This window comes from Gossypium hirsutum, chromosome D05, assembly GCF_007990345.1.
Source record: "Gossypium hirsutum isolate 1008001.06 chromosome D05, Gossypium_hirsutum_v2.1, whole genome shotgun sequence".
NCBI classification, from domain to species: domain Eukaryota; kingdom Viridiplantae; phylum Streptophyta; class Magnoliopsida; order Malvales; family Malvaceae; genus Gossypium; species Gossypium hirsutum.
Window position 1 is genome coordinate 16,703,504 of NC_053441.1, and position 21,296 is coordinate 16,724,799.

General features: G+C 33.0%; 3 protein-coding genes across 3 annotated transcripts; 1 reads left to right on the forward strand and 2 right to left on the reverse strand.

The window, feature by feature from the left end:
* Positions 1-8,421: 8,421 nt before the first annotated feature.
* LOC107905512 (pathogenesis-related thaumatin-like protein 3.5) lies at positions 8,422-11,173 on the reverse strand. The gene is made up of 3 exons (XM_016832174.2): positions 10,956-11,173; positions 10,145-10,838; positions 8,422-9,049 (listed from the first exon to the last, which is right to left on the reverse strand). Exons 1-3 carry the CDS (start codon positions 11,038-11,040, stop codon positions 8,833-8,835), a joined length of 996 nt encoding a protein of 331 aa, XP_016687663.2. The 5' UTR covers positions 11,041-11,173; the 3' UTR covers positions 8,422-8,832.
* Positions 11,174-14,991: 3,818 nt separating this feature from the next.
* LOC107905511 (ferredoxin--NADP reductase, leaf isozyme, chloroplastic) lies at positions 14,992-17,729 on the reverse strand. The gene is made up of 9 exons (XM_041094042.1): positions 17,327-17,729; positions 17,025-17,259; positions 16,790-16,923; positions 16,603-16,681; positions 15,925-16,016; positions 15,766-15,843; positions 15,614-15,676; positions 15,298-15,532; positions 14,992-15,227 (listed from the first exon to the last, which is right to left on the reverse strand). Exons 1-9 carry the CDS (start codon positions 17,429-17,431, stop codon positions 15,160-15,162), a joined length of 1,089 nt encoding a protein of 362 aa, XP_040949976.1. The 5' UTR covers positions 17,432-17,729; the 3' UTR covers positions 14,992-15,159.
* Positions 17,730-18,162: 433 nt separating this feature from the next.
* LOC107905510 (L-ascorbate oxidase homolog) lies at positions 18,163-20,863 on the forward strand. The gene is made up of 7 exons (XM_016832173.2): positions 18,163-18,691; positions 18,790-18,899; positions 19,028-19,298; positions 19,367-19,824; positions 19,895-20,245; positions 20,332-20,410; positions 20,502-20,863. Exons 1-7 carry the CDS (start codon positions 18,545-18,547, stop codon positions 20,721-20,723), a joined length of 1,638 nt encoding a protein of 545 aa, XP_016687662.2. The 5' UTR covers positions 18,163-18,544; the 3' UTR covers positions 20,724-20,863.
* The last annotated feature ends 433 nt before the right edge of the window (positions 20,864-21,296 follow it).

The following is a 21,296-nucleotide window of genomic DNA, read 5'->3' on the forward strand; positions in this document are numbered from 1 at the left end:
GAACTTTAGCTTGAGTCTGACTCCTTGAAGGCATGTATTGCTATGAGCTGGATCCAAAATATTGGCTTGGGTTAACAAAAGATCCTTGAGATCGAACTCGACAATACCTTTCAAGACCCAAAACTTTAGTAATAATTCAGTTATCAATGTCATCAAGATTAACAGAACTATCACTCGAAGCGATCGCTTCATACTCCGCCTTTTTATCCTTTAGTTTCTCCTAATAAATCAATCAAAGAGTTAGAAACAAAATATATAATAAAAACAAATGCAACATAACTTAACATTATTTGCATTATGAACAACGAATTAAACCATTATAATTAAACATGATAAATATTTAAAATAATTCAAATTATATATAGTAAATATACCATAATTTATACAGCTTCAGTAGTCATAGGAGATCTATCTTTCTTTCTATGTGTAATGTCAAAAAGCTGAAGGTATCCAACTTTTTGACAAGACGACAATTCCTACAATATAGTAGTAGAAATATTATTTAGTAGAAAGTAATTAATATTTGAAACAATTAATAAATTCGAAATACCTCGGCCTTAGCTACATAAGCAAAACTTTTCAACCCAGCTGTGTGCGTGAATTTTTGTTTTTGCCTACTTGTAGTTCCAACTCGCTCACAATCCTACATTATGAAATTATTATTATGTATATAGTAAATACTATAAACCGAAATAATTATAAGAGTTTCGAAGTACGTAATACCTCTCATTTCTTTGAATTCCAAAATCTAGCTGCATCTTCCCATTGGCACTTCAGCATTCCTAGCGGGACATTTCGCAATTTCTCTTCGAGGCTTATATTTTTCTTAAAATATTCCTTCTTTAAAGCACTTTTATGGTCTCTTCATTTTTTTCCTAATGCCTTCTTCACATAATTATCTGAGACCTCTAAAGCAAATCTTTCCTGCAAAAAAAAAAAACAAGTTTAGAAAGTAAATATAAATGAAACTTAAACCAAAATATTATAAATTACATTCATGTTATTACCTTAATATTATCGATAGCTTATTTTTGTTACTATCAGGCATATGATGCCATAACTCGTAGTTGATAGGCAACAGATTGGCATTTTGTGCTATAATACCCAGGTATCCTGCTAAAAGTCGAGCTTCTGATCTAATAGGTTGACCAAGACTGTTTCTAGCTACTTTGACACGTTCTACAGAATTTAACTCATATAAATTTTTTAGTAGCATACGTCCTCGAGTTTTGAACGTCCCACCACTTTCAGCTAAAAATGGTATATTATAATATAAGAATTTGAAACAGAAATCAATAATAAAAGTCAACACGCATGTAAATTAAACTTAACATTACTTTGAATTTCTACAGGTTCGTAAGTTGTATTCGGAACATTCGAAGATCCAATAGCAGTCTGTTGTTCATTATTTGTTTCTTCCGATTTTGGAGGATTTTGAACAATACTTAGATCTCACAATCTTCTTCTAGGCATTTTATCTGCAATATACATAAAATAGTTGAAATTTTAGTAACTAATAACAACAATAATAGTACATATAAAATAGTTGAAATATTTAACAAGATCAAGATTTAAATTATAATATTACATATAATTAAAAAAATCATAAAATCTTACTACATCATAATTCATAAATATCTTCATCCACATCCTGGCGAACCCATTGAAATTGTGTACTAGTACTAGGGATAGTTTCATTTAAGCTTTGTTCTGAAAAATGTAAAGTTTCTGATCTTTCGTCGATGCCATCTCTACTTCCATTGCCCATGTCAAATAAGTCTCTAGGGGTGTTACGGAGTACAACATACAAACCCTAATCAGTTGGATCTTTCGAGTAAAAAACTTGTTTCATTTGAGAAGAAAATACATACGTCTCATCTATTAACTATTGTCTAGTGTGAATTAATCGAGAGAAGTTCACCATTGTAAAACCAAATTGATCTTTTTTAATTTTGTGAGCAGTATTAACATCAACCCAATCACATCGAATATACAAATAATATTAACTTTAGTTACAAATATTATACAAATAGTAGCAAATAGGGAATTGAGTTTGACAATATCATTTTTTATAATTTCATGAAATGGCAAAGCATGCAAAAATTAGAAACTGTCTTACCTGAGACAATGTGGATTGAAGCTAAGCAAACTGGATGGCAGATAACAGAAAACTAGATGGCAAAAAACTGGATGATAAAAAACTGGATGGCAAATCTAAAGTAAGTAAAATGATCCAATATTTGAAAGAAAAATCAGCAATACAAGACTAATAGCAAAATAAAACTCCAAACAGGTTTAACTATTATCATTTGGTCGAGACTAAAGTTCGAGTTTCCTTTATCAAGCATTGTTAACATTCATTTTTTACCTTAGCAAAGCAGCCAATGAAGAACCGATTCCAGGGTCCCCTAGCTAATAGTCATGCAATTTTAACCAATTTTAAACTTGTGTGTTTTAAATCACATCACAAACAAAAGAAAATTTCAAATCAAAGCTGTCACCACCAAGAAACCAAATCAATGAAATAAACAAAAGTAATACAGGACTAATGAAACAATAAAAAATTTCACAAACATATCTATATGTTGCTATTTTAATCACATAAAAAACTAAATAAGTGATCTGAAAACCAGTTACGCCAAAGTTGTCACCACAACCAGCATAATAACACAATGTACTTAATTGAAACTTCAATGAAAATCCAGAATTCAGATAAGAAAATTAAAAACAAAGAAAGAAATGAATCAGAATTGTCTTACTTGAGACAATGTGGATTAAAGCTAAGCAAACACACCAAAAAGCTATCTTCTCAATGTCAAAAGCAACTAAAATAGAAGAACAATGACAAAATCAGAAAAGAAAGGACTTCTAAATGCAATAAACAAGAAAACTGGATGGCAGATAACAGATAACAGTGTAAATTACTGGAGACTAAAGTTTCAAAGTTCCAAACAGATTTAACTACTATCATTTGGTTGAGACTAAAGTTTTAAATTTTGAAAATTACAGTAAATATAAATAAATCGAAATCAATATAATATAGAAAAAAGAAAAACCTGAGATCGTGCTCTCTGAAGTTCTTGTTCAAGTTGAGTTAGCTTTATTCTACTCGACTCTAGTTGTTGAACATATGCCTGTTTAAACATATATATATGCATCAGTTTATATGTTATAGACACGTATGTAAGAAACCACATGCAAATGTATGTGTTTATTTCAGTGTATATATGTCTTTTTTATGTTACATTCTTTCTAAGACGGCTTTTCTTTGCAGCTTCTCTGTTTTGAGCTAAAAGCCTCAATTGTTTTCACGTTGAGACTTAATGAACTAATCTGGACAAAAAAAATGTTACAATCTCTACAAGCTATTACCAAACTAAGGCTACAAAATAAATTAAGCCCATGGACAACAATGAATTTATGGAAAAGAAGCAATAATCAACTACTAATCTATTTTCCTACTAACAATCATATCGTTTATAAAATTCATAACTATAAAATTCATTCCAACCCACGCAATAGATTCCATTTTCCTTCCCATTACTGTAAAAGTGATTTCACTAAACTATAGTTTTTTTTCGTCTATATCTAAGAAAATCTAATTTATACATTTTTTTCTCTAAAACAACATTGAAGAATGTTAGAAGAGAATCGAAAGCGACGACAGAGGAGTGAAATTTATCGATTGGTTATGGCAAAGGAGTGCGACGGTGATGCAGCAGAGGGGACAGTCAACGGTAATACAGCAGATGGTCGAGTCGACAGCGATGCAGCAGATAGTCGGGTTGACGGCAATGCAACAGATGGGTTGGGATTTTGATTTGGGGAAAATTTAGGGATTTAGGGAAATTTTTTAGGGGGAAAAAATAAGGTGTTTCATGTATATGGGTTGGGATAAAATGGAGGAGAGCAAAACGGCGTAGTTTCGTTTAAAACAAAATGACCGTTTGCAGCGTCTTTTACCTAGCGCCGCTAATGCTCGATCCATTGCGGTGTTTTTCACCTAGCGTTGTTAATGCCACTAAAAACGGCTCCGTTTTGTTTAAAGTAAAATGTTTTTTTTGCGGTCTTTTTTATTAAAAACGCCGCTATTGCTTACCTTTTTGCAGCGTTTTTATCATAAACGCCACTAATGCCTTTGATACTAATAAATATTTATGGTTTAATTATTTCTTAAATTCCTTTAAATTAAGTTTGTTTTGTTTCAAACTGTATATTTAATTTGTAAAATTTTATAATTGTGTACGAAAATAATTTTAAAAAGTGAAACCAAACTTCCTTACGAAGAGTTTGTATCCACGAGTTTAATTTTTTGTGCAACTGATAGAATTTATCCAAATTGATTTTGATAAAATTCAACTTCTCAAATTCTCTTTTGACATTATGTCTACAACTACTCATAATTCGTTCCCAACTCATAAACAGGAGGATAATACATTTCAACACACTCAAACTCATGTTCTCTTATATTGACAACAATGCTCACACTAATTGAGCTAAGACTCAATCTGCTTAACTTCCCAAATTCTAAATTACCAAGAGGTGGATTTTTATATGCAGAACTGTGGGAATAATGAATTTCTCTCTCCTTTTTACTTATATAAGCTTTTGATATTAATTTAATAATATATATTACAAGGTACACAAGTAATTAAAAAAAGAATTTTATTGCTTACCTAAACCTTAAAATAAATTGATTTTTTGTTATTTTTATCAAAATCCCTAAACCCTAAAACATAAACAATGAATCCAAAACCCTAAAATCCTAAAACATAAACCTTAAACCATAAACATTAAACAACAAACACTAAAACATAAACACTAATCCCTAATCCCAAAAACACTAAACCATGAACATTATGTAAAAGAAGCAATTTTGGTTTGAATGGCAAGAGTACTTTTTCATTGCTTTGCATTACAAATAAATACAAGTGTTTAACTAGGTGTTTGAGATAGAATACAACAGTGGTTTGAATCTTTCAAACTATTCAAAAAATAAACAAATCCAATCCTAACTGATTTGAATTAAAAACAAGAAACAAGCCATGTCAGCTAGGTGAGGAAGTTGACGTGGATTGAGTCAGTTGCTTAATACATTAAAACCCTAAACCTTAAACATTAAATCTTAAACCCTAAACTCTAAAATAAAATGATTTTTTGCCGCTATTGCTTACCTTTTGCGACGTTTTTCTCATAAACGCCGCTAATGTTTGACTTTTTTACATTTCTTATATTGAATTATTATATCTTTCATATCAATTTTAAATAAATAATTTTTGAAAATTTAAGTAATATTTAAAAGAATTAGATAAATTTTGAAATTTTTATATAATTTTTTATGCAAGAAAACAAAAACAAAAACAAAAAATTTTAAAATATGAAAAAAAACAAAAAAAGCTTTAGAAAAAAAATTCTCTTTTGTAACTATATATTCTTTCAATATTTTAGGAAATGTAAATAATTTTTTCAATTTACTCATTAATTTTGTTTCTCTATAGATGCATGGGTTAGTAATTTTTAAAATTTTAATATATATAATGTTTATCTATTATCTCTTAAATAATTTAAACTATAATCATAATTTTAATATATTAAAATTAATATTATCTCTTTTACAATTATATAAGAAATTATTTAATATATAAATTAAAAAATAATCAGTCATATACCCAAAAAATTTTAAAATTATTTTGAATAATAGTATTTTATTTTTTTCATTTTTAACATATATTTTTCTATGTTTTTACTTTCAAATTTTTTCTACGTGTCATTAATTTTTTCTGAATATTTTTAATATTCAATTAAAAATAAATTATATATAATATAAAGAAACTAGTTAAATGATAAATAGATAGGAAGCAAAACGGCGCCGTTTTTGTTTAAAATAAAATGTTTTTTACGGCGTTGTTATCAAAAACGCCGCTAATGCTTGACTTTTTGCGGCGTTTTTCTCATAAATGCCTCTACTGCTTGACATTTTGCGGTGTTTTTCTCACAAATGCCGCTACTGCTTGACCTTTTGGGGCGTTTTTCTCATAAACGCCGCTATAGCTCTAAACTTTTATAGTGTTTTCCTATTAGTGCCACTAATGTATAACTTTTACGGCATTTTTGGTCCAAATGCCACTAAAAACCTGTTTTGCTGTAGTGTTAGTAGAACATTTAAATGGTATGACCAAGCTAATTACCACATTAATATATTATCAAATTAATTAATAGCTAATGAATTTTATATTTGTTATTATCACATAAAAATTATTAATATATATTTTTTAATTTGGCATAATGATAAATTTAACCCTTAACGTTTACATTTTCTGTCAATTTGATCTTTTTTTTTTGAGATAAAATTAGCATTTAACCTTTAGTATTGTTGGTGTGGCAACTCGCATAGTAGTCCATGTGCATATCATGCTAACATAATATCATTTGCTTTATATGTCAAGTTAACAAAAATTTCAAAAATTATAAAAATCAAAATCAAAATCGAAATTAAAAAATATAAAAATATCATAAAAATTCAAAAAAAAGAGAGCATAGAGTACACATAGAATGTCATGTAGGTTGTCGTGTTTAAAAATTTAACATTTTAGTTAGTATTCTCATTAAAAAAAACATCATTTTGACTCTTTTCCAAAAGGTTGATAGTTAAGTGTGATTATTTTTAAAAGGTTGAGAATCAAAGTTAGTTCAAAAAAAGAATAAGGGCCACATTGAGGAAAAAAACGTATGTCAAGGGCTAAATTTGACATTATGCCTTTTAATTTTTTAGTACATAATAAATTATTTTTAATGTTAATTTAATAATATAATTAATAATAAATGAGATTCTTGTTAGTTGAAAATGATATTTAAAATAAATAATATTTAATAAATAAAAAAGTTGGAGTCATAATTGACGTAATGATACAATATTGAAATATATATATTTGTACTGTGTTTAATATGCAGACATATTGCAAAACCATATTTCTACTCTTCATATAAATAAATTAATTATATGATGAATGTAATTAATATAATAATGTTATTTTTATAAATGTTTTAAAAATATTGTATATTATACAAAGTAAATTAAATAATTAATACCAAATCAACAATAATTTCCTTTAAAATTAAACCTGTCACCAAACGAAATTGAAATTCTGTATTGTTTTACTTACCTTATTGATTTTTTCGATGGACCAACATGTTTTCTCATCAACTGCCATTGCAACTTGCAAGCCAATTGCTGTGTCATTGACTTCGACAGACAAAATGCATTTATCAAAGGCGACAGTCAAAGGTTCAATGCAGCAAAACATAAGAGGTCGTTTTTTTTCATGACCTGGGAATGTCGTTTTATACATTTCAAAACAGTGGATATCGATTCGATTGTCGAAAGTTCAACACGGTTAGGCAGACACCTGACCACTTTTAACTAGTTGTTCCTTTTGAAACTTGCAGATGAATATAATCCACACAGGTCTCCTCTCGCACTCGACAATAACAGTGTGATAAAATGTAAAAAGAATTGCATCCCTTGAATTTGACGGTTGAAACTCAATAAAATTTATTAATTGTTCATATTTCTTGTTTACTTACACGAAGGATCTCATCCACTTAAATTAATGGAGATTCCCTCGCCAGCTTAGTTGACTAAGACGTTTTATCTGTCTGATTATAATTAATTAGTGCACACAAACAGTTCTACAATTTCCGTAGCCCTGGGGGAATGGATAAAACATGCATTCAAATCATTAATTATTACTTCGTCTGGTTTAATTTTATAAGTTAATAAAAATCATAAAATTTTTAACAAAAAATTATTAAAAAAAATAAAAAACGATTCAATTTATTTAGCCATCCAGTTTTAAATGTTTTGCTAGTCAATCAATTTAATCCATCTCGTTAAAATAATATTTCAACTCAACAAATTCAATCGATTTTTAATTTGAATGACGATCTAGTCCTATTTAGATAACATTGGTGGAAAAGGGAAAACAATGTTGTGCCACCAAAACGCTGTGGTTGTGATTAATTGACGTCAACATGTTGCAGCCAATTAGAGCATCTACGCGCATACAAACATTTGAATTATTAAGCAACAATTATTTGTACGATCTTATCTTCACAGCCATTGCTTTGATTAGGAAATTTAAAAAAGGTTGCATATTCTGCATGCTAGTTGTCGATGAAAAGGTATACTAATAATAGAAATTAAATAAAATTGCGGGTGGGAAAATAACTGATAAAATTGACAATCACCCTCCACACTAATTGCAACCCCTCCAGTACCCAAATATAATTGCTATTTAGCTGGTTTATTAGTAGTCACTTTGCACGCCTTTAACACTCGATCCTTTTAATTTAATTTAATACATTATCCTATTCAAAATTAATTTAATCAAATTCCCAATGGATACGACATAAAACAGGTCATAATAAAAATAAATAATTTCATTTTGCTTGGAAGCAAATGTTGCAGTTGTTGGTAGTGGCAGCGTACATGATAATACTAATATAGTCCATACATTCCATGAATTCAACAATCGAAAGAATCCCATCCCCTCCTGTAATATATACTATAAAAAAATATTCATCCTAAAATAACTTTAAAATAAACCTAAAAGCCTCCCTTTCCTTCATTAGGTTCTTCACCCCCAGCCCCACCCATCAAGTGCTCCATTGGACCGTTGCAAGTTGAAAAGCAAATGGTTGGGCAAACTTCCGTTGATTTGACGGATGAGCTTTTAAGTCCTGCCCGGATCCCACGTCATAGTGGGCCACGATCATGGGCCTACTGGGGTCACAAGGCCCAAATATTGATGGGGCTTTCGTAAGTTTATAGCCCTATATGGCCTCTAATATGGATGAAGTTAGTGAAATAGGCCATGACCACCAAAAAGCCATAAACAATGTTATGCCGACGAACACGTGGGTGCACGTGGACGGTGATGCTGCATTTTCGTTCAAGGCACCTTCGTATACCATTGTGCTGTTTATAAGAGGTGACGTTGGCGTTGTTGTTGTTGTGGGTTCCCCGTTTTCCCCTTTTGATGATTTCTGGCTGGCAAATTTACGTGCCAAAACAAAACGTTAAAAACATTGCAAATTAGAAGGAAAAAAAAAAAAGAACTCTGGGTCAGAGTAAAATATATTGAAAAACCCTTGGAATTGAAGCATTTATTTTGAGTATTGCAATAATAGAATATTGATGATAGGCGTGCACTGCTCAGTCTGGCAGAGCAATGGTTTCAAGGGTTTGGTATCAAAAAGCGATGCCTACAGGAGGCAGCCATGCAGCGACTCTTCACTTCATTTTTTTTAAGGTTATTTTACCCATTTGACCCCCCCAAAAAATAATATTTTCAAAAATAACTCTGATTAAAAAACATTTACTCAAATGATTTGAAATAAACAGTAAAATTGAGTTATGAGAAGTAGATGATCGACCCCACTATTTTTTCTTATTAAAAAAAATAACTTTTGTGGTTTTAGACACTAGATGGTTGGCATTCATGTATTTTTTTCAAATTTTTTTTGTGTTAGCACATTGATGGTCGACATCCCTTTATCTGATTAAATTTTTTTTTAAGATGCAATATTGGCCAACAAATAGCCAAAATCACCCAGCAAAAGATATTAAGAATATTGCAACATAATCCCTCATTGTTTTCTCATCTTTTTTATTTCTCATGTTTAATTATATATTTTATATCTTAAAATAATATTAAAATACTTATCATATTTTTTAAGTATTATTGCATCACTCACATTATTATTAATGAGAAAACAAGGAGGGATTATGTTGCAATATTCTCAACCTCTTTTGTTGGGTAATTTTGGTCATTTATTGGCTAGCACTACACCCCTAAAAAAATTATTTTTTAATTAGATAAAAAATATCAACCATCAATATATCAGCATCCTAATTTTTTTTAAAAAAAAATACATGATTGCAGGCTATCTAATTCTCATAACCCAATTTTACAGCCTACATGGAACGCCAACTTTCACATTTATTATTTACTGCCATTGGGGATAGAACCTTTTTTTCATGATAAAAATTACCCTTTGACGTTAAACGTGCGAAAAAGTTGGAAAAGGTTGGTAAAGTCCACCAACAAAAAAAGAAAAAAAACAGTTTGGTAAAGTAAATTACCTGGTGTTAGGCGAAGGGCAGAAAGTAATCGTGTAATCAGCATTGGCACATGTGAAAGTACTGGTTTTATCATCGTAGGCATAGCTGTAGGCGAGAGGGCAAGCTGTCTTAAAGATCTTCGAGTACGAAGAAGGCTTGCAGGTGTCTGGTGTTGCATACGCGCCGTTGCAACAGTACTGAGGCTGGCGGAAGGCCTCGCAAGCACTCTTGCAAGCGACGCCGTCTCCGCCGTCTGCGCTCATCACCCTGAGATCTGAAGGACACGAGTCATTAAGATCCACCGCGCAGCCGGTGTAGGTACAATTCGGCCCTGTGCCACCCTGAGGAACTACTAACATAGGGACGTTATAACCATCCACCAAGCTCACATCGAAAAAATCGAGTCCGCCAGCGCCATCTAAAGTAAATTCAGCCAAAGTGGCAGGCGGAGTAGCTCCATTCCCCGAACATTCTAACTTGCCCGAGCCACAATCGCCGGTCAAACATGAAAATTTACCGGTGGAATCTTGGGAGCAATGGGTTCTACCCCAAAAACGACCACCCCATGATGTCGGTGCGGCAATGGTCTTGGTTTCACCTCTTTGGAGAGTGAAACCTGTAGTGGGAAGCGGTGGAACACCTGCGTTTGTGAGAATTCCAGGCCATACAACATAGTCGCATTTGTTTACTATGGTAAAGGTTGTTGCTTGTACACCTGTTTACAATGCAGCGAAAAATCTAAATTTATAAGAAAAACCCAAACTAGAATCCAAATCTCGATGTTTAACAATAGAATTGATTAAATATGTTTGAATGTTTCCCAAATCAGTACCTGATATGACCGAATGTGATAGAATAAGAACAAAAATCGAAGCAATAAATGGAAGTTGGGCCATGAAGTTTGCAAGGAAAACCATTTATATAATGCGAAAGAAGAAGAAGAAGTTTTGGGGAAGGCCAAAATCCAACACAACACTTCTTCTTCTTCTTGAGAAATGGTGGTCGGGAAAAGGTGAGATTATGCAATGGCGATACAGCATGGGTATTTATAAAGGGAAATCGAGCTTGAGCTATATGTACAAAAAAATCTAACGTCAGATACAGTCAGAAAGATGATGGGCGGGCCCAACTAGACGTTGCTATTTTGTCTACCTCACCGAGTTTTGAGATGAGCTGCAGTGCTCAGTCGAGAATTTATTTTCCTTCCTTCGGCTTTCTTTGCATGTAAAACAACTTCGATGATAAAAATACAAATTCGAGGCTCCACTACAATGAAACCATAATAGTCTCCATTTGCTGAAATAATCTGCCGTGCAAAGTTACTAGTTAGAGACGTCATAATAGATATGACTAGAAATAGGGAGAATTAATCAGTATAACTTTTAAAATTTTAATTCGCTCAAATTTTACAAATTATTTTTGTACTGTATTTCGAAGCCGGAAGAATGGTAAAACTTATGAACAGGGAGAGCCAAATCATTGCGGAGGATGATGCAGAACACCAAGTCAAATGCGGCTGGCTACAGCCCTTACATCTTCACTTGCTCCGGTCCCTTAATTAGACGGTTTAGAACTGTTTTGATATAAAATAAACAAGAAAATCAACGAGGGAAAATAGTTTATCATAGATTAGCTTTTTCTAGACCCATAAAGGTCGCAGCAAGTCTAAAACCAAGATTTTGAAATATTATCTTCATTTGTTTCGAATTTTGCAATATAATATATTTTCATAATTAAAACACTAATTTTCAATTTCCCAAAATTTGAACAAAGAAATTAAAAAAATCAACCTAACTTGATTCTACAGGCATAATAAGGAGAGAGCAGACAAGAAAGTTCACTTAAAATTAATGAAAAATTAGTTCAAAATTTTATCATTTGAAACAATTTTTTATCCTGATGGCTTGTGTTTTATTTGAATTTAAATTTTTGTTTAAAAGACGAACCCCACTGACCAATTTTTGGTTAAACTAATATTTGTATGAGTAGAACCCATTGGCCCCTCCAAGACAGAGTATGGCGTTGGTTGAGCAACTTCTATGTTAACTATGTTTACACGGTAAAGCAAAAAGAAGAAGATAAAATAAAATTAACCAACAATAGTCTGAACTCTGAAGTTAATAAGTATAAATGAGTCAATTTCTAATAATGAAGTGTCATGAACACAAATGGTATAACCTGAAAGCAACCACTTTAAAGATATTTGCCCTCGAAAATATCTTAATACTAACTACCCCAATTAAAATATCTCAACGCTTAAATGCTGAAATTTCCCTCGGGAGTATTTCGTGCGCAGCCGTCGGCTTTAAACTTGAAACCACTAGACCAGGAGGTGTGTGGTTGAATTTTGCAGTTAGCAAGGTGGGCACGCCAGATACGGTCAAAATTCATCACTTTTTATGTTATTGGGTGTTGCTCGTTTTCGCTTACAGCGGATTGCTTCTAATGCACACTCATTGCCCTAAGACCCTTCAAATTAAAAACTAAAATTGAGATTTCTGAAAGCAATGTAATTAATTACAACCAACAAGATGCCCATTCATAGTGCATTTTTTAAACTTTTCTAATCATCTTACAAATTATTGTAACCGCAATGATCAAAATTAAAATTGTGATTAAAATGAAAACGCTAAAAAATTCAAGTGATCAACTGAACAATTTACCGAAAAGAAAATTACCCATTGACAGATATATATATCTAAATCTTCTGTCAAAATTTCAGTGGAATCCAAATAAATTTAAAGCAGGCACTAAAATTGTTTAAAGCACATTTTAAGCTATCAACATGTCTGCATTGGCGCATTCTTTTAGCCTCTGAAATAAAAGAATTCATTTACCTTGATTCTCAGTGAGGCCAATCGTGTAACCGTCGAAGTTTGTCTCCCCTAACCCAGAAAAATCCCAACAACAAACAAAGGCGCCAACGTGCTAATAACATACTAAAATTTACATGATTGTGTTACATTTTTTTTTATTAATATTTAGGAAATATTCACTGAATCACTCAGTTTTTATTTATGAAATTTGGTTATGACTACAAGACAAATGAACGGGTCTAAATTAAATGACAGTGATTTATCGAGAGAGGTAGAATCCAAATGCTACTCCTCTTGGTATTTGGTAGAAAATTGAACTGAATATTAGCGGTAATGATTAGGCTACTGACATTTAAACAAACATATTACACCGTAATTAAGTTGTACAATATTAAATTGTAACTATTGGTTTCTCATTCTTATTTTGGAGCACAAATTAAATATTGAAATATAATTTTTTTCGTATAAATAAATTAATATTTAATTTATTGAATCAACAAGTTGGAATATTAAAATATATGTTTGTTGAGAAAATTTTACGTAGATATTATTTTCACCCGAATAAAATTGTGCTCAAATAATATAGCTATACAATTATACTTGATATCATAATATATACAGTCAATCAACTTAATAATAACATAATATTAATTTAACTTTATTTTTAATGATGTGATACTCTTTTTATTAACGTCAAAAGTATTCAACAGCTGGCTTATGGATAAAATGTATCGATAAGCAACGACAACGACATTAACGACATGTTTTTTTATCACCACAGGCCACAGCAAGATCAGTGAATACAAATCTATCACGGCTGGGCTATAAAATTAGATTCACATTCTAGAAAAACGTCAATACTTCGTCGGCGTTTGGGGAAAAAAAGAGGAAAGAAATTGCTAGTTTTAACTTATAACGCATAGATACGATAGGTTTTTTATGATGCGAATCGTTGAACTATAATATGAATAGGGATTGGGCAAATGATGTTGAAATAATGGCGTGAAAATTCAAAGAAGAATTCCAAGAGTAGAAGCATGAAAAAGGTGTATATCATTGGTGTCTTGTTTTTCTGTATGAATGATTGGAAAAGAGAAGGAAAAGTAGGGTTTTTGTTTTTATAAATGTGAAACATTGAATTTTTTAGACTTGGCAGGAACAAAATGCTGAAGGCCCCGACATTTAATGGGATGGTTTTTTTTGTTGTTGTTGTCATATTATATGATTTGAGAAGATGAGAAGCACTGAAAAAGAGATGACATCATGCTATTCGTAATATTCCAACAATGGGAGGTGGTGATAAGAATAAAAAGAGAATCAAATGAAATCAGCTGATGCAATAAGGTTGGCCTGTGGTGAGAAAAATAATAACACCAATTATTGATGAGGTTATCAAGATTAGTTAATTTAAGAAGCAAGCATTTGTTGGTTACTAATAGGAAAAATGTGTTGTTGTCTCTCATTGCCGTCTATTGGCAATACACTTTCCATTAGTCAAGTGATGTACTACATTCGGAAAATTTGATTAGATTATTTGTTACAGATATTGGTGATTTGCACTAACAAACAAGAGGACAACCCCAGACTACTCCAAAGAAATAAAAAAGAACGTAAGCCCATTTTACTCTCTGTGTACCCTTTTCTCACATGTTAGGCTTTTTCCCATTTAATGACTTTAGATGAGGTATTGAATCATTGGGCTTGACGGGTCCAAATATAGTAGTTTTAGAGCCAGGCCCAATAAATACTTTAAAAGTTGGAGTTTTCTGCTCTTTTAGGCTAAAAAAGTGTTTTTGTAATGTATTTTTTTGTCCCAATAGCACTTTTAAAAAGCCCAAAAACACTTTCTTTAGCAATGCTTTTATTTCAAAAGTATTTTTTTTTGTTCCAAAAATACTTCTAAGAAGTAATGTTAAACTGACTATTAAAATGATAATTTCAATATACTCACTTTAATGTATCAATTTGGAGATCAAATTACGTGGAAAAAACAAATGTTAAAATTGTAAAAGGACAAAAACAATAATTAGACCAAAAGAAAAAAGAAGGATATTACAGGATACGAACTTATCTCCTTCAAATTTGCACTATACAACCTGTTCTGAGGCAAGAATTTATGAGTTGAGTTGATAATTCAACTTCTACAGCATCAAACAAGTTCAAAAAGAGATGGTGCAGAGAGAAGCAAGGAAATGACTGAATGGCAAAATCCCACCTAGATCAGTAGACTTCAACGTTCCATTGTTCTCCTTTCTTCATTTGTCTCTTGTATTCAATCCAATCAATACCTGGAAGATACAAAAAGTTACAAGATGAGATGATATTTTTGCAAATGCTGAACCCCATTATATAAATTACCATCTTTGGCAGCCAAAGAAGTCATGATATCGTCGATTCCCTTTTCCATTCCCTTCAGCCCGCACATGTAGACATAGGTGTTATCTTTCTTAAGCAATTCCCAAAGTTCTTCAGCATATTGGGCCATTCGGGTTTGAATATACATCTTCTCACCCTGCTCATTTGTTTGTTCTCTACTAATCGCATAATCCACCCTGAGGTTATTTGGTGCCTTCTCCTTCATCTTCTCAAATTCCTGGGTTGAATGTAGAAAGGCTAAGCCAATATGTTCCAGTACCAAGACAGAATGATGTGAAAGTTAAGAAAGCTTGCTTGCCTCTGGGTAGAGCAGTGAGCTACTGGTGGGAACACCCAAGAAGAGCCAAGCCAATCCGTTGAACTGCATTTCATGCCAATAACAGGTCAAGTACTTTCCATAACTTGCTAAAGGCTAATCTTTTTTTGTTAAGCTTTCGATATCAGGCCTACCTTGTAGTCGTCGTGCTTTTCGAAGAACATCTTCCACAAGAATGAACGGAAAGGAGCAATTCCAGTTCCAGTTGCGAGCTGCAACAAGGAAACCACAAATTAACTTAGTAAATTCTCAGATAACAAGATAGTAAAGATACCATTGTGATGTAAACACACCATTATGATGGTGGCATTTGGATCTTTTGGCAAGAGCATCTCTTTCCCAACAGGCCCTGTGATCTTCACTTCAGCACCAGGCTTCAAGTCACCTGAATGGAACAATTACGACTGATAAATGATGTAAAGTTCTAGAATTGCAATTTCTACTATAGTTGATTATATTAAAAATGAAAAAGATGAAAAATTTATCCAAGGCAGAAATTTGGGAAAATATTACGGTTATCTGTCATGCCTTAATTTGAACCAGTAAATGGTTTCTTATAGTTACACGGGACAAAATATGTCAGGTGCTGTTGAACATAGGACCCAGAAGATGTTACCATGGACAGACCTGAAAGCAAGATGTTTATTTATGTTTTTTTCTGCAGTAACTTGCTGGCCAGCTTTATCATTATATAAACGATACGTGCAGTGCTTTGTCAATCCACATTTTGAGAGATGATTCCATAAATATTAGAAAGAACTATATCTATATATAGAGATAAACCTTTGTTATAATGCTAGACATTTTTACAAAGGAGGTAGCTATTAGCTAAGAAGCCAACATGCTGCATATTAAACAATCAACAAGCTTAGAAGATCATTATAAATATGTTACAAGATTGATCGAAGTGAGGGTTTCCTTGAAATTATTAAATAAATAAAAAAAAACACCAAAAACTTTAAAATCCTTACACAGGAAATTGGAGCAAACTCCTTTCACTATCTCTCCTTGTTCGTTGGTGTAGACAAGCCTTTTCACACACAAGGAAACCTGCAATTACAAGCTCATCAAGATCAGATTAGATATCACACTGAATAAAGGCACAAAAACCTTATATATATATTAATAACATGTTATTTGAAGGGATCAGATCCTTACAGTTTGAGAATTGCCAAAATCTCCCAAAGCACTGCTAGCAATAGAGTACAATCTAAGTTTGTGGGGTTTTCCGTTCTTGTCAATACCATCTGGGATGACACCAATGGATTGTCCTTCTCTGTATGGTACTTCCCCTGTGCCATCCAACTTGAAATGATCAAATGCATATAAAGCTGACACAAGGTCACCTCATTTTCAATGACTAAAGCAAGTTCCTAAGTCGTTAAAAGTTCACCTTCGGTACTAAAAACCATGTGCCAAGTCTCTCCTGGAGCATCATCTCCGGTAATTTTGGTGTTGAGGAGGCACTTTCCAATGTAGGGTTCCTTTGGTTTGAACTTGTTCACAACAATACCCTCATCATCTTTCTTGGAAATTTTTGGTGCTTTTGCAGGAGCTTCTGTAGTGACCTGAGCTCTAATGGAAACCACATTTCCACCAAGGCTGACATTTTTTGGGTACAAAACACTCTGGAGAGGAAACCAAGAGGTTGAGTCAATGCAAATAAATGAGTGGATCTTCTTAAAGAAACCATACCTTGTTGAAGTTGATTCTTTCAGGGACAGTGACTGAGTTTTTAAATGACAGGGTAGATGACTTGGAAGATGGGAGAGATACTGCTGCATTTACAGTCATCGCCATTGTTTACACGCACAGAAAAAAAGAGAAGACTGAATTGAGGCCTTCAAGTGGAGGAAGAACTTAAGTCAAGTAGAACCAAATTGAAAAAGGAAATAAAAAAGACAAAAAAAGTATGGGAAAGGATTACAGATTGGTTGGATGAGAGAGGAGGACAAATTCAGTGGCAGTTTAGTATCTATGGTTGGAAAGTATTCTCGGTTTAGATTCTTGGGAGATGCATTTGTGGTGTAAGTGGCCTTCATTGCCAATGGGAAACTCCTAAAGATGTTGATTCCATTTGGGAACCACTCAATTTTATGAAGCCCATTAGCTTTCAGGTTAGATATTTATGTCCTGGGTGAATTTGCTGTCTAAGAGCCTGTGAAGGAAGGCCTAAACCCAATAAAACCAATTGAATATTTTATGGGTTGTAATTAAAACCCCAAACCAGAAAGACTATAATGTAAATTATTTTATCCTTTTTATGCCCCTTTCTTGACTAATATAGCTAGGCTTACCCATTAACCAAAATTAAGTTTAGGTCACCTATGGTTCACTTGTTTAACTTCTAAAACCACCGGCTAATGTTGTTTTATCATGTAAAATTTTAAAATTTCGAGGTTTTTTTATATTATTTTTTATCCATTCATCTCATTGTCATAAATAAAACTTATTTTCCTTATTTATTTTTTAGGAATTCATTTTCTATTATAAATTGAATAAATGTAAAGAAAAAAGAATTGCACTTGAGTTATATGGCTAGGCTTACCCATTAACCATTACAAAGTTTAGGTCACCTATGATTCACTTGTTTAACTTCTAAATCCACCAACTAATACCGTTTTATCATGTTAAATTTTACAACTGAAATGATAACATATTAACAAGGATAGAGTGAATTTTAATTTAAACCAGTAAAGATATGCATAACAATTCAAATTTCAAAAGTAAGACACCTTTTTCCATCATTCTCTCACTTCATCCCTATATCACTCGAGTGTTTGAATCCATGTATCCCATTGCTTGATGGAATTGCTGCCAAAAAAAGCGCATCAAACCCAAACTAGAAATCTTCTTCTTTATCCAATCTAGCCTAGGGTTGCTTTGTTTGTGATCAGCTATAACCTCCAAGCAATGAACCCCATCAGGCTGTTAACATCGTCAGAGCTTTGTCTTTGCACTTGTTTTTTACTGGTGTTAATTTATAGAGGCTGGTCACAACTTTTCTATGATTGGACTGTTTCTTACTCTCAACTCGCCCCTCTTGGCGTTGATAAACAGGTTCCTTTTTTTCCCCATTGTCTTAGAAGTTCTGGTTGTAGTTTTTAGTATCTATTTGATTCTGGTTATAATGTTGTTGTTGTTTGTGTGACAATTAGGTGATTGTGATCAATGGTATGTTCCCAGGGCCAGTGTTGTATGCATCAACAAATGACGTTGTGAATGTTAATATTCATAATTACTTGACAGAGCCCTTTCTCATGACATGGTTAGTTTAGAAAGTGGAAAATCAAGATCAAAGTCTTTCTACTTTTTCCCCTTGGAGACATTGATGTTTAGTAATACTTGATCTTTGAATATAATTTGTGGTGGAATGAGTTTTTTATTTTATTATAGGAATGGGGTTCAAATGAGAAAAAATTCATGGCAAGATGGTGTGCAAGAGACGAATTGCCCTATACTGCCAGGGCAAAACTGGACGTACAGCTTTCAGCTTAAGGATCAGATAGGAAGTTTCTTTTATTTTCCTTCACTTCTCCTACACAAAGCTGCTGGTGGGTATGGTGCCATTCATTTGAATAATCTCCCTATCATTCCCATTCCATTCCCACAACCATACAAAGACTATGCAGTGCTGATTGGTGATTGGTTCAATGCCGACTATAGGGTATGCTAAATTGAATTGGTTCCCTTTTTTTCATTCCAGGGAGTTGTTGAATCTGTGACCTTTTGCAGGACCTGAGAGCATCACTGGAAAATGGTGTCTTTTTGCCCCATCCTGATGGGATTCTCATCAATGGACTAGGGCCTAATCAAGCAAGATTTGAGTTCGAACCAAGTGCCACATACATGCTAAGAATTTCAAATGTAGGCTTGAAGACATCCTTGAATTTCAGAATCGAGGACCATCCGATGTTGTTGGTGGAAACTGAAGGTTCTTACTTGATTCAGCAATACTATGATAGCCTGGACATCCATGTTGGGCAGTCTTACTCTGTATTGGTAACAGCAAAGAACCAGGCCAATGGCAAGTCTTACTACATGGTTGCAAGTTCTCGCTTTACTATTCTCGAACATTCCGGCATCGGTGTCATTCATTATCCAGATGCTGCTGGAGACCCTGTCGGTCCTCTTCCTTTAGGACCAGGCCTGTCCAATTACAATTTCTCGATCGAGCAGGCTCGTTCCATGAGGTAAACCACACAGGCTTTGCTCCCAAAAACTGGCCAAATCGTTGATTCTGACTTATTTTTATTTCAATAGGTGGGATTTAATAGCATCAGCCGCTAGGCCAAATCCACAAGGCTCGTATCACTATGGCACCATCCCTATCACTCGAACGCTTATTCTTGAAAATAATGTGATGGTCATTGGATCGAAACGAAGATTTACGATAAATGGAATATCGTTTATGCATTCTGATACACCATTAAAGCTACTAGACTACTTCCAGCTCAATGAAGAATCCAAGTATGCTGCTGCTGCTGCCCTTCCATCTTCAGCCACTTCCGTTGTCGATGCCTTTTACCGTGACTTCTTCCATATTGTGTTCCAGAATCCTTTGCTAGAAGTGCAATCGTGGCACATTGATGGCTACAACTTTTTTGTCGTTGGGTAAAACCGGTCCTTTTTCATGTCTCATAGTGTTGGGTAAATCATCGGTAAATCTAATGAAACTGATGTAATCCTGCTATTTGCAGAATGGGATGGGGCTTGTGGGATGAAAGCAAGAAAGCAGGATATAACATTGTTGATGCTGTTTCTCGATCAACAGTTCAGGTTTTGTGTCCGACAAAAACATTAAGTTGATGTATGTTTCATAAACTTGTACACGTGTTTTGATTGATGAAAGTTAATTGTGAACGAGCAGGTTTATCCGTTGTCATGGACAGCGATATTGATGGAATTGGACAACCTAGGGACGTGGAATCTGAGGTCTCAGAATGCAGAGAACGGGTATCTAGGGCAAGAGCTTTACATAAGAGTTAAAGGTGTTTGGAATTGGTTGGATGAGCAATCAGACATTTCTGCAAGGGATGAAGCTCCCATCCCTGATAATGTCATCAAATGTGGAAGAGCTGCTGACCTATGAAGTTTTCTGGAATTCAGTAGTTTATATTGGTTCAATATCATAATTGTACAAATAGTCCCTGTACTTTTAGCTTTCTGCAACATCGGTCCTCCATTATTATTTGCTCAAAATTATAATTGACCTATGAAGTTTTACTTTTTCGAATTGCTCTCAATTTCAATCCAAATAGTAACAAATTCTATTTGCTCCATCTAAAATTATAACCTCCACTTTTTAATTTGCACATCATTAATATTTTTATTTCGGTGTTAGGTGCTTGGTACATTTCACCATATTCATTTGCCACATGATAAATTTCTTAAACCAGATCATTCCGTCCACTTTTATTTCTTTTCTCCCTTTAATACTTAAATTTTAAATTACCTATGACTTTAGCCCACAGGCATAATGACTTATTTGAACCTCTAATTTTATATAAAAAGTTATTTTAGTCTTTCATTTAATTTTTCGTTTTTTTAACTAATTATATTTTTGTCAAATCACCCTAAAATGGATGGAAAAGTTAACATACTTACGCATAGATGACACATTAGTATTTAATTAATATTTTTAAATTTTTAAATTTAAAAAAAA